This window comes from Octodon degus, unplaced genomic scaffold, assembly GCF_000260255.1.
Source record: "Octodon degus isolate 3935 unplaced genomic scaffold, OctDeg1.0 scaffold00009, whole genome shotgun sequence".
Lineage (NCBI taxonomy): Eukaryota > Metazoa > Chordata > Mammalia > Rodentia > Octodontidae > Octodon > Octodon degus.
The window spans coordinates 14,688,066-14,702,421 of NW_004524585.1; the positions used below are offsets into that span (position 1 = coordinate 14,688,066).

The 14,356-nt window shown below is 40.8% G+C and overlaps 1 protein-coding gene across 1 annotated transcript in view; it reads right to left on the reverse strand.

Annotated features, from left to right (window-relative positions):
• Nucleotides 1–14,356, reverse strand: part of Man2a1 (mannosidase alpha class 2A member 1) — a 173,520-nt gene that overhangs the window by 27,013 nt on the left and 132,151 nt on the right. The window contains exons 17-18 of the mRNA XM_004625404.3: nucleotides 3,798–3,931; nucleotides 759–900 (exon numbers count right to left, since the gene is read on the reverse strand). Coding sequence (XP_004625461.1) covers nucleotides 759–900; nucleotides 3,798–3,931 — 276 coding nt within the window. The remainder of the gene's footprint in view (nucleotides 1–758; nucleotides 901–3,797; nucleotides 3,932–14,356) is intronic.

Consider the following 14,356-nt stretch of genomic DNA (forward strand, 5'->3'; position numbering starts at 1 on the left):
AGAGAGAGAGTGAGTGTGTGTGGTGTGTGTGGCCAGCTCAGCCCACCAGGGGGCGGGGCTGGCTGGCATGTGGTGCTGGGGGATCGAACCGCGGTCCCTGATGCTTTGCTAAGCTTGTTCTAAGTAGGTGCTTTAGATCACTGAGCCATCTCTTCAGCCCCTAAAGGAGGAAATAAAACATGCAAAAAAAGGATCAAAGTATCGCAACAGAAAATTTAACAAAACTTAATCAGTGCCTATTGTCTACTTGCTTTTTTTTCTGAATCGCTTTCTCCTTTTGCATTCCTGAGGCTGTATCTCTTTATTTCTGAATCTAAAGCATCTCTACTTATTTGCAGAGGCAGTAAGGGAAAATGAACATACTGCAGAAAAGAACTAAGTTCAATCTATAACTTGACATCATTGAGAACTTAAGCAACTTGTCTAAGCTTTCAGAGTCTCTTTTGCAGTCAGTGATGTCAGAGATCTCTGCAAACACAAGCAACCCGGACCAAAAAAAAACTATCTTTAAAAAACGATTGTGACATCGAGGTCTGGGTCCCCTGTGCTTTACTTGACAACTGAGGGAACTCTTTATACCATGCTGTTGTCACAAAACCCAAAATTAATTAATAGTTTCATTCTCAAAAGAAAAAAAGCTGGAGAGAAGACAGGCAGGTTCTAACTGGAGAGGATAATTAATACATTTGGCTGCAGAAAAATTATACACTTAGAAGTGCAACCTTCCAGAGCAAGAAAAGAACTGCAGCAACACGTACCACTTATCAAACTTGAAACCCCTAAAGACTGAGCAGAGAGCAGTGTCAGGCGGCGCTCAGCATCCTGGACATAAGCCATCGTGGTCATGGGGTAGACATTGGCTTGAAGAGGCAGCTTGTTCATCGTGACTCTAGGCTGGATCTGTAAAACCCAACAATTCTCTTTTGAAAGATGAGGCATTTACGTATCTGCTCACAAGTTGGTATATACACTGACTTTCCTTCCAAAGAGAGAAGACAGTTTGCTTTCTTGCTCAAGCAATAAATAAATTAATTAATTAAACTGTTCCTTAAAATAGTATGATGAAAAAACCACATGGCTTGTAGAAAAAAATATTTAAGGGAGAAAGGTAGTACTTGTCCACATTTTTAAAATAAGCATTTTTATTTAAATTCTGAATTATAAATTCCTAATAAAAGTCTTCTAGCTTCCCATATTTGCATAAAACAAATTATAAAGGAATTAAGTATTCATTTCTCATCTAAATCTAACATACTGCTTTTGTAATGAATGCTAAGCACAATAGCTATCTACTTTCAAGAAATACCTCTTATTATTCTTGAATCAGTTTTAATAAATATCTCAGGCCTCCCCACCAAATCCTTCAACATTATTACACTATAATCAAATGACTATTTATATTTAAAAACCGATGTTTATTCTTCTTGCTCAGTTTCAGCGCAGGTATTTCTATAGTTTAATTTCTCATATCTGAGTGTCTAAAGTCCACAAAACAGAACTTTATCTTTGGGGTACTGAGAAACTATCAGCACCCTAGAGTCAGTCTGGGTCACAGTGACTCACTCTAACCTCAGGACCTTATCATCTATGAGACTTGATTTGAAGTTAGCAAAATAATACATAACTGAGCAACAGTTACTAGAACCATGGTCTGAGGGAGAACTTACTAGTTGGACCCGACCTTCAATATTCTCGACTCTGCAGTGCGCCCCTCAGTTCACTTATTATCCTGAGCTGAACAATGTGTCTTCCCCCTGAATTTCTCTCTACCCATAGCAGTGAATATGATCTTAGCCTTAAACAGAGTCTCTACAGAGACAGACAAGGCCATGAAGGGTCAGCCCTTCCCAATGCTTGCTGTGCTTATAAGCAGAGAGAAATTTGGACATAGGGAGATACAGGGACATAGGAAGAACCATGCTGCCACACAGGACGAAACTGCAAGGAATGGCAACTAAGAAATGCCAGATTGTCGGCAACCACCAAGGCTAGTGAGAGGCCAGGAAGGATGTTCTCTTAGAAACTCTGAAATAATTTCCCACTTCTCCTTCCCATTGTTAACCTTCCCACTCCAGTTAATTGGTATCATTAAGCTTATAGAAAAGATGCTAAAAACTACAACTTCATTATTGTTCCCCTCCCCCAACCTGTTAGATTTCTAGTTTTAACCAAAGCTTAAAAATTGACTTATTATAAGAAGTATTTAGATTATAGACCTAAAAATAGTGGTTTACTTTTTATTCAAGTTTGGTCCTTGAAAATTCACATTTTTAGTTATTCATTTCTACTGAGTTTTCTCATTCATGTACACGCCCACACTATAAATAATTGCTTCTGTGAGAGCTTAAGAAAACATTTTCTTTTGTATACGAGGAAAATGAATCACCACAAAGTCAGGATTTCATTTGGAAACCAAAGAGCTGTAACAGAAGTAACATGTTAATCAGAATATGTGTTGTAAATTCTGTATTTTAGAAAAGGTTTAAATTTAACTTTTGGAGGAAATCATTAAAAGAGAGAAAATTATCACAACTCTTTCCACTTATCCCCAGTTGAAAAATCAGACAAAGTAAAAAGCATATGCTATGAAATTATTTCTATTCATAGCAAAAAACTTCTAAAGTGCTAATGTTTCAAAAATATGCTCATGTTCATAACAGTAGTATTCCAAAGATACGTTGCCACACACACTGAGAACACAGAGATTAAGTTAACAATCAACATTTCTATCAAATTCTATTAAAGAGAACTGAAAAATCTTTTTTTTTTTTTTTTTTTTTTGCGGAACCAGGGATTGAACTCCGGCCCTTGCGCTTGCCAGGAAAGAGCTTATTCCACTGAGCCATCTCCCTGGCCCCAGAAAATCTTAAAAAACTTATATAATTGCTTTTCTATTTCACAATATTTTATTTTGATTATACATGTCTGCTCATATTTCTAAATTATGTTTGTTATATGTATACACACATGTATATGTATTTATGAATGTACATATACATTCATACATATTAATGAAGGGAGGAATACAATTTTCCTAAAACTTAAAGAGTTCACTATTAGATGATATACTGAAACATATATGAATAAATAAAATGCATAAAACAATTTTTTAGAATGAATAAAAGATACCCACCAACCCCTGATTATTTTTCTTTCAAGTAGATAAACTGGTCTGTCTGCCAACTATCTATCTATCTATCTATCTATCTATCTATCTACCTACCTACCTACCTACCTACCTACCTATCTATCTATCTATCTAAAGAGAAATGTTAGCATCAAGATATCTGACATGCATAATGCCCATTAAATCTCCTTTTGAAAAAATAATTTTTATGTATTTATTTATTTATTATGTATTTACTACAGGGTCTCACTACACAGATTGGACTCATAGTGATCCTCCTGTTTTCAGCCTCCCAAGTGCTGGGTTCAAAGGTGAGTGCCACCACCACTAGCTTGTGGTCCTCTCAGTGCTCCCCGGCACGGCTCACCAGGGATCAAAGCCCGGTCCCTGAGTCTGCCTAAGCAGGCCCTTTATTCCGCTGAGTTATCTGGCCAGCCATGAAAAAATAAATTCTTGCAATTAGATGTTCTAAAAACATGGACTCTCAAATATTGGTTTTTAACTTTGGATATCTGATTGAATAAAAAACCTACAATTTTCTACTAAAATTCAGTTCTATTTAGAAACAATTTTCAACCTTACATATCAAATGATCCAGAATTTAACTGGGCAATTATTTTATACAAAAGTTCACACCAATACCACCAACAATTATTTTCTAAAAAATTACCTGGTACCCATTTAGGTCGGTGTAAAATTTATTTTGGCTGTTTATTTCAGAAGAAATTCTCATGGCAATCTCCCGGTTATACAAATTTCGGATGTCCACAATATTGGAAATTTCAACAGACTGTCCTTCTATTCCTAAATTTAAAGCATATGTACACAAATAAAGAGAACAATTATTAGTGCACTTTTCTTAAATATGATATAGAGCACTCTTTCTAAAGTTACATATAGCTCCATTTTCAACTTCGATCACTAGAATTTCTCATATGAAATTGTGTTACAATTTATCTTCTTTTAATATCAGATGGTAGACAGCATTTATGCAGTGGCATGCACAACTCAAAAAATGATGAAGCTGAGAAAAAAATGTGCGTGACACAGAACACGCCACTGATTCCCCACTAAATAGCGAGGGAAAAGAAGCCACTGAATGAGAGAAGGCATCAACCCGCTCCACGCCAGCCCCCTCATCTATACCAGTTTTCACAGCAGAATGAAGGCAGCCCATTTCTTTACCATTCTCTCCTTACACACTAGAAATTAGCAGCAGTGTAACTTACGATCTTCTGGTTCAAAAGACAGTGTATTATTGACCATAATCTGTTTTTAGGAACAGAAGCAGGAGATCCAATAAAATGATTTATGGTTGGTAATCGATATTAATATATTAGGGTTTGTTGACTGCGATACAGAGAGCTACCCAGAGGCAAGTCAATTTTAATTGTGTTTGCTGTCTCTCAGGACCTCTTGTTATGGAGTGATCCATTCTGTCTTTTGTCTTTGGTGGGTAGGGATAAGTCTAAGTGTTTACTGGTATTTCTGTTTTCTACCCTAATTGTATCATCAAATCCTTAGTGAAGTCTTGGGTCAACTTAAGAGGTGGAGAGAGGAGTTATATAGGAATCTAACTCAACTAGTACAGATAAAGTATATAGGAGAGCTATCCCAGGATCTTCTCAAGAGAGCCATTAGGAAAGGGATCATAAGTAGGGAGACAGCCCTATCCTGTTTCATACAGCTGATACTTTCTGAAGTTCCAAGGACTCTGGAGACTTAAGAGGTGGAGAGAGGAGTTATATAGGAATCTAACTCAACTAGTACAGATAAAGTATATAGGAGAGCTATCCCAGGATCTTCTCAAGAGAGCCATTAGGAAAGGGATCGTAAGTAGGGGGACTGCCCTATCCTGTTTCATACAGCTGATACTTTCTGAAGTTCCAAGGACCCTGGAGACTTACTTACCTGGAATGTCATTTCCTTTACCCACCTCTCCTTTCTATTCTTTATACCCTGTGACACTCTGTGTCACTCTGTGCTAGTTAAACTCTTTATACAAAGACAGCTGTACAAAGAAAAACAGGGAGAGGAAGAACAGAGTTAAGGAAGCCCCAGAGACCTTAGGAACTAAGGAGAATCCCAGACCTTTTAAGAGGTGACAGCAAGTAGTTAAAGAAGGAAAACCTGGATTGGTTGAGGAATTGGAAAAGTAAGTACCCCTAGCCCAAGTACTAGAGGTTTCTGTGAAAAGAACCCTGGAAATCATAGCATATAAATAATTATCCAGGGGCTGGGGAGACAGCTTAGTAGAATAAGTGCTTGCTTGGCAAGCGCAAGGGCCTGAGTTCAATCCCTGGCTCCAAAAATAAGTAAGTAAATAAACAATTACACAGTGATGAATAATAGCTTCTATTAATAGAATCTTCAGATGCTCAAAGAACTTTTTTCTGATAAATACCACTCTTCCAACTCGGCCACTACTACAGCTACTTTCAGGTTTTTGCTATGGTTATAAAACTGTTAGGAGTATGAGAGATGCCCTTTTGCTATCTTATTTTTTAATGGCCATGGTGTGAACTATCTACCTCTTAGTTGAGCACACATGCATTGTCTTCTAAAAGTTATCAGAAGAGCCTTCTAAGTTAGATGGTCCAAACACCCCACTACTGGCTGGTGAGAAGCTCAGCAGACTAAGCACCTGCTTAGGCAAGGTCAGATCCCTGGGTTCAGTCCTAGCACCATACGCCATGTCAGTGTTCCCACCTCTACCCTCCGCCAGTGCTAAACTGGCCACCAGCTGGGTGTGCTGGTCCACTCCTGTAATCTCACCACTGGGGAGGCTGAAAACAGGAGGATCCAAGCTTTGTACTGAGACCCTATATTAACATTAAAAACAAAAAACAACAACAACAAAAACATGGTACAACAGATTCTTCTTTGGTTTACAAATACACTGTTCTACTGGGCTGGCCAGATAGTTCAGCAGATTAAAGCACCTGCTTAAGCAGACACAGGGACCGGGTTCAAACCCTGGTGTGCTGTGCCGGCCCTTCCCCTGGGGCCCGCTAAGACAGTGAATGAGACTGGGCCTGGTGGCACAGCCTGTAATCCCAGCACTTGGGAGGCTGAAAACAGGAAGATCACTAGGACTCCGATCTGTGTAATGAGACCCTGTAAGCACTGTGCTAAATACATTTTTTTAAAAAGAAAAATTGAAAAACTACATTGCTCTAAATGGAAACTGTGGTTTTACAATTCTTACATCAATCAGAATATTTTTCATAGCCAAAATGAAATGCACATGGAATTTTAGTAGACAAGTGTTTACAAAGAGTCAAGGAGTGAGGGATGGGGTTCTGCTCAGCAGCAGAGCACGTGCTCAGTACGCACAAAGTCCTGACTTCAATCTCCAGCGGGCCAGGACCGAGAGTGTAATATGGGGAATGACGGCACTCATGTAGCACAAGGCGCATCGGAGACGGCAAGAAGGGGACTCTAATCCTCACTGGAAACCTTTAAAGGGCTTCAGTACTATTTGGTGTTTTCTTTTCTCTTGATTAGGTTTTTTCCTCAGGGGTCAAAAGACATAAAATGACGTGAACTCTTCACAAGCGAGAACATCATTATTTCAATTCATGTACCTCCAGAAAACATTTACAAAGAGCATGGTTCAAAGAAAAATTAATAATTTCACATGACCTCTGGCAATAATAAATTATTTCCATGGAGAAAGTCATGTATCTCAAGCTCGGGATTATTCTCAGATCCTGTTGTGGTAACAAATATTTCCAGCTCTATAGAAGGAGCTCTATGTATACCCACAACATGGCAAGGCATTGTTTTGAATCTGGAGCCACGAGAGACTTTTTTTAAAAAGGTTAAAATTAATACATGAATTATGAACAAACTAAATAAAGTGTGTGACAGTAGTGAAGTGGGGGATATCCCAGCTATCCCAGAGTTCCTGAAGGGAATTTATTATTTTGTAAAGAGCAATAGGAGGGACAGCAGCTCATCAGCTTTTCCTTTCTTGTGTCCAGAATCCCCTAAGCTGTGCCACCACGGCCAAAGAGGCCTTCAGGACAGAAGTGGGGCATACACTTCCCGGCAGGGTATAAACCACAGGGTTACTTTCACTTATATGGCTCCCTCTGGATAAGGGTGACCAGGGCTTGGGAAGCAATTCTGGGTTTTATATAATTCTAGAGTAGAAGATGGTTTCTACTTTAAAAGTAGTCCCTGGGGGGTGGCAGGAGAGGAATGAAGCCATTACCAGGACTCAACAATGAGAAACGAGCACTGTCCTTGTCTAATGCCCACCCTCTTTCACCACTGAGAACAGAGGCTGGCTGTCTTTGTCACCATAGGCAAAGCATGTCAACAGAGACAGGCCGCAGATGAACAGCTGCAAAACAGAGGCCAGAAGACACTGTAGGAGGTGCTGCTGCATTGAAGGGTCCTGCCTGTGCTGTACACGGCATTCTTGCCCTGGATCTAGGGGGCTGATTTTTTCTCCCAGGAGGTTGTAGGTTTTACACAGACACAGAGGGTTCTACACAGCATCTTCATATTCCAGTTCTTAACCCATGGGGCACATGGCAAGTGCTGAATCACTATTAAACAGAAATGCCTGGTGGTAATTACGCAGAGGTTGGGTGACACTGGAGGAAAGCAAGCTGGCCTATGGATAAAGTTTAAATAGCCAGGAAAGGAGAAGGGATTTTTTATCTTAGGCAAACCTGCAGATAGAGGGCATATCTTATTTAGCTTTAGGTTTCCAGAATGTTTGCTGAGTGAAAGGTGGCAGTCCAGAGGGAATGACAGTTGCCAACAGTAGCTAATGGCTACTGTGCACACAATGTTTACCCTGACTACAATACTTTACATGCAGCAACTCATTTAACCTACCCTATAGCTAGGAGGAAATCGCACCAAGCCACAAACAAGAAGCTCCAGGACTAAACTTCTCATCCATTATGTTTCGCCAGCAGACGAAGGACTGGAGGAGGTTGAAGTTACTTTGAGGCAAAGCACTGGAAAAATTCTTGAAGTAACTCTCAGTAGAAAGAGCTCCAAATAGTGTGTGTGTGTGTGTGTGTGTGTGTGTGTGTGTGTGTGTGTGTAATGTGAGAGAAGACAGACAGACAGATAGACAGAGGGACTGAGGAAGACACAGAGAGATAGACTTAAGTCAGGAACTGACATGCTGTAAGAGTTTATGAGATAGAATTGAGGGATAAGATTTGCCAGCACCTAAAACCTCTTTAAAACAACTCAAAACTCTATTTTTAAATGGCACATTCATTTTAGAAGCCAGGAAAATAACATGTACAGTATTAAAAATTAAAGTTGCATGCTGCTACACAGCACCTCCCTTTTCCTGTGGGCAGCAGGGTGGAATGTGGTGAAGAACTCAAGGAGCGGGCAGCAGCCTGTTCGCCGAGTGCTGGCTCTAAGAGTGAGGAGGAGAGAAATACTTTTGCTGCCTATGAACAATGGAGTAAATAATTAGAACGAGGCCTACACAGGCTATAGAATCCTGTGCAGAAAATGAAACAAAAAGGTAGCCGTATGTGCAGGCAGAGAGAAAGATATGAAGAAAAGCTACATGCAGCACTCTTGCAGAGTCTGGTAAACTTTATACTGAAAGTGGGCACAAACACAACACTACACACTTCTACAGGAATGTCACATGTACACACATCCACATTCCCTCTCCTGAGGAGTGGACAGGGATGGACAGAGATTCGAAAGGGGATTTACTTTCCACATTGGTTATTTTTCTGTCATTGCTGGGACAAAATACCTGAAGCCCAGAATTAAGGAAGAAAAGCTTTATTTAGCTCACAGTTTGTGGAAGTTTCAGCCCATCATCAGCTGGCTCCAAGGCAGAGTGGCACAGGGCAGAGGGCAGCAGTTCATAGTGGCAGAAAACAGCAAAAGCAAAAAAGGAGGAGCAACGGCAGAGAGCAAGCCTCTTTCCCTCCCTCATATTGTATGCAAGCTACTCACACCAGAGTGTGTGTAGCACTCAAACCCATAATCCCTGCCTTGACTGGGATTATGAATCAATCAAAAACTTAGAAGCCCATCCCATGACTGCATAGGCATTGGTGGGATACACAGATACAAAACCGTAACACTTTATATCTACAACATGTGTCGTTTTGTCTTTGGGACACACACACATTATATGTACACAAATGTTTATGTATGTATGTAGTTACAAAACTGATTTTAAGCATTTTGAGTGGAAGAATACTTTCTTGGACATCAGGCCGATAAACCTAAGAAGGTTGGGAAAGTCACAGCTTACAGTCTAAGAGTCACTCTTAACATGATGCCAGACTGTTTAGAGCCTTCCCTATCGTAGATCAGAAAAATAGGAATAGGGAACAAAGACCATCATCTCTGTCCTGGTGCCCATCTGGACAGGAGCCTAACTGGGTACAATTCTTGAAGGAGAGAAGAGAAAAATTAAAAGGCACCCTGGCACACCCCATGTCTGAAAGTGAGGTGCAGGCAATGCCCAGGGAAGGGGTACAGACTTACGGAGTGCAGAGGGCAGGCCTGGGCTAAGATATCTTGGGACAGCAAAGATGATGATGGCCTTTGGAACATTCTTGGCACTGTTCTTCACACTGCCTCCTCTCTGCTCCAGTCAGGTCTTAGCAAAGTCTATCTGACACAGCCTGATTCAACTCTGAACTGCAGATTCTGACAGCCCAGTCCTCCGCACATAATTCAGTTTACAATACTGAAGTACCAAGAATCATTTGTCCAAGGAAGCTGTGGTTCATCTCAGGAATGACACACAACAGCTCAGGAGAAAAAAGCAAGGGTCTAGTGTCTCACCACTGGCTCTTCACACGTGCTGAGGATCAAGATGGGACAAATGCAACTGGCTATGTCCATGGAAGGAAATGACAAGCAACAGTTCAGGACCATTGAGGTGTCTACCTTCTCCAAGGAAAGCTCATCTTCAAATTAACGTATGGCTATCAAAGAAATAAAATAAGTCCCCAAAACACCCATGTATAAGATTCAAAGCAAGGTCTCTTATAAGTCCTTGAATAGTGGTCTCCAGAATAGTGAGCTCCCAGGCACAATGGCAGCCTGAGGTGCAACTGCTGTCCTCTTTCCTTTTCCTCTGCACTTGAGCAGGCTGCACGACCAAGACACTGATTCATGCAGAAGTAGGACAATGTTTGCTGTCATCATGGGGGGGGGGGGTTTCCTAAGTCTGAACACTTCCTTCTCCAAATTGGGGAGTGTTCTGTTTCGTGTTTCACAATCAAAAACAGAAAAATGACTTGCTGATCTTGTACTCACATTTGCGACGTTGTTGATTTTTGTGAACTTACACTACTAATCTGGTTAAGGTTACTGATTAGTACACCATTTTTAAGTTTAAAAAATATAGATAAATACCAGTTCTCATAACAATGATGAATTAAGTCAGTATGAAAATGTTTATAACAAGCAATTATCACCATGAACATATACTTAAAAAAAAAAAAAAGCAGTACTCTTACAGGGAATATTACAAGAGAAATGCCAATAATTCCCATAACAGGATGACCTCATACTCCACGTAGACTTTCTCAACTTACCGAGTGCAGGCTCTAACGCACCCTCCGAAGCCCCGCTGGCTTCTAGGTCTGAATGCTCACACTGATTATTTCTCCACAAGTGAACATTTTAACATTGGCTTTCGTGGGTACTAATTTCAGTAAATGTCATTCTCAGGCCTCAAACTTAAGAAAATGATGATAATTTCTTAAGTTTGAGGCCTGAGAATGACATTTACTGAAATTCCTAAAACATTAGTAATTATTATTATGGGTAGGTCACTTAAGACTTTGGCACTATTATGCTTTTCATTTTAATAGTTTTTCTAACAATGCTGAAGAATGTGTAAGATGTGTAAAAGAAGGGCCGAGGATACAGCTCAGTGTCATAAGCACCTGCCTGGCAAGCACAAGGTCCTGAGTTTGATCCTGGGTACTACTACATAAATAAATAAATGTGTCATAGAAAACTTCAGAATTTTCATCATGTGGACTCCAAATGTTGAGTAGCAATTATAGCAATTAAGTACAAATACTTGAAGGAAACATAAAAACTAAAAAATACAACACAAAACTAGAAAGCGACCTTTAAAAAAAAAAAAGAAAAAGCAAAAAGAACATCGATTTTGTGAAACAACACACATTTTAGAAGAGCCGTTTAGGAGGAACATAACAGACGCATCAATTTTAATCTCAGGATAATCAACAGAGATCGGTCTAATCAAGCACTTTCCCAGTAGGTGAACAAACAAGTGCACACCACTGGAGGTTTCTCGGTGCTTTCCCCTAGATCAGGCTGGGGCTGCTGAGCAGGACGGAGCAGGGTGCTAGGACTGCGCTCGTACCCAGCTGCCCTGTCTTGCCACTGGCAGATACTCTGAACCCGCTTGCTACCCCATTCTCCCAGCTGCCTTTCCAGAATCTCGAATGCCACAGGTCACTCGTCACACTGCGGAAACCATCCCACCACAGAAGGGTGTCTGCCTAGTCCCTTCTCAGCTGCTCCCCTGAGGAACCCTCCTCCCAGCTTACAAAGGGGAGTGGTGGGGGGAGCGCGGGGGTGAGAGAACACATTAGCCACAGAAGTGTGCCCTCACCCACAGGAGCCCCAAAAGGTACCGGGTTGGAAGAATGGCTTGGAGTTTGAAGTGTGGACTTCAATGAATAAGTAATACATATTTTTGTAAGACATGTGGTTTCCAGCTGATTGGTGTCAATAAAATTGAAGGAGTGGGAAACCAAGGTCCTCAGTCCCATCATTAGAAATAATTTATTAAAATTAATGTTTGATAATCACTCTCTGACCTACGATGGCTAAGTCGGATGGAGCTCAAGGGCCGGGGAGATAGCTCAGCAGCCTAAGCACCTACCTGGCAAGGGCAAGGTCCTGAGTTCGATCCCTCCTCCTCCCATTACCAGCTACTTACTGGTACTTACTTTTAAAAAATGACAATTTGTTGAAAGAAATGTTCCCATCACAATTTGCAAAACAAATGAGCAGAATGGTAAGATGTTGATTTATTGTTCTGACCAATTCTGTACTATTAATAACAATTTTTACAGCTCATTCCAAAAGAAATTTAATACTAATCAGAGCATTACGATGAGTTCTGAAACTTTGTGCACGCGCGTGCGTACACACACACACACACACACACACAGAGTGATTTTTGTTCCAGCACAGTAATGAAAGGTCAACCAGTAACAAAATCCTCAAGCATGAAACCATTAACATAAAATTCTGTGGGGGAAGTGGGATAGAAATATGAGTTCAAGAAAAAATAATGATGTGAAATCTTTGACGGTTAAAAGCAGAACTACTATAGGCTTTCTAAACATGCATCATTTGGTATCAAATCACTACCCATGGATGTGCTTATTTTAAAATGTCACTAATATTTACAATGCCAAAGATAACCACCTTTCCAATTACATAAGTATATAAAGACAAACTAGATGTCAATTTAAAAACATTCAAGGGACACAGAGTTCTTGAAATTCTTACAGGAACTGGGGAGTCTGATCTAACCAACTCCACTTCGTGCTCTGTGAGTCCGTTCCTCTTTCCTGCCAAGTCAAGTGAAATTTCTTAATTTCAACAATTCCCTTCACTAACTCTCCCCCATCCAACCCCCAGCCTCAACGGCCATTCCTTCTGCTATAACCACTGTTTATGTCACCTGCACCAGTCTTTTCACGTATATACAACACTCTGTGATACACTAACTCGGTTCTCCCCCTAACATCCCTGTGAGGTAGACTCCATTACAGCCACTCTTTCAGGATGATAAACCAAGGCCAGGTAGGAAGTAGCCTGCACAAGGCTGAAGAGCTGATAAGCAGCAGAACTGGGAAAGGAGCTAACTCTGGAGTATGAACCATTACACACCCCCGTGCTTCCTCTTGGAGCTCCTTAGGGCTCGGTACAGCACATACTTGTAGGGGATGATGTCTCCCTGCAAGGAGCTGCGCTTTGCACAAGGCTGCTGCTGTCATACAGCCCGAAGATAACCTCTGAATATGAACTTGCATAACCAGAATATGCTTATAGTCCCTTAAAATAACCTTCCATTCCATGCCTATACGGAATAATCAGGTTTAACACATAGCTACTTATTTTAATTTTTTAAAGTTCCAATTAACAAGGAAAAAAAAATCCTCAGCAGTCAATTGCATATTATGATTTTCCAAAAGTGTTTTAATTACCTAAGTCTGTCTAGCCTTAACTTACTTAATGCTTTTACTCCTAAATCAAACTAAATATGGAACGTAGCCCTGGGGAAAAACGGGAAATTGATTGCGAACTATTTTAATATTCTCGTGCATCTTTTTATAGAAATAAAAACAATGTCAGGGAAGCAAAGGGATCTTGTTACAAGCGGGGTGGACTCCAGGGATGAAAGAGAGCCCCAGATTCTAATGTCCTTCGATGAATTTAGAAGCAAGGATGGAAACACAAGAGATTTTTACATGATGCCAAGTTTTATGGGTCTCCCTTGTAGCTATTCCTAATGGATCACTTACTACTTTTACAGATTAAGAAACTGATTCCCAAAGACATTAAAGGACAAATCCAAAAGGTTACTCTACTTTCCTTAACACTAAAGATTCATATTTCTAATTCCCAGGGTGATGTCTTTATCTGGACTAACTAGATGGAGCTTATTTTACTACTCAAGACTCCTGTAACACATCCACGAAAGAGTTACATACTGAGGAGACGACCTGAGGGCCTTCCGGATCCTGAACAGACCCAGAGCGCAGGCCTGGCGAGTGAGTGAGACGACCCGGGGCCCAGGGATACTCATTTGACCCAGGCTGCATGCAGGCCCAGCACGGAACCCTTCAGCAGAACTCCCTGCAAAGAAGCTAGAGGCAAGACCCACCCAGCTGATTCAGGAGCAGAACATCTTCCCAGAGAGACACAAAGGGTTCAACTCTAATACCTGCAGCAGAAAGAAGTGGAGCACAGCAGCCAGATCCAAACAACACCCACCTGGAGGAATCCGAACTTCACAGATCCGGACTTGGTGCTAAGGTAATAACTCTATATAAGCTCTACACCAAAGGTCAGAAGACAGGTATACAAAATGACAAAGAGAAGGAACAAAATGCAGTCTCAGGCCTCGAGTCCACCCAGTACAAATGCAGAAGACACTAGCACTGAGGAAACTGGAAATCACACACCAGATATCTCTGAAGTAATAGCGTT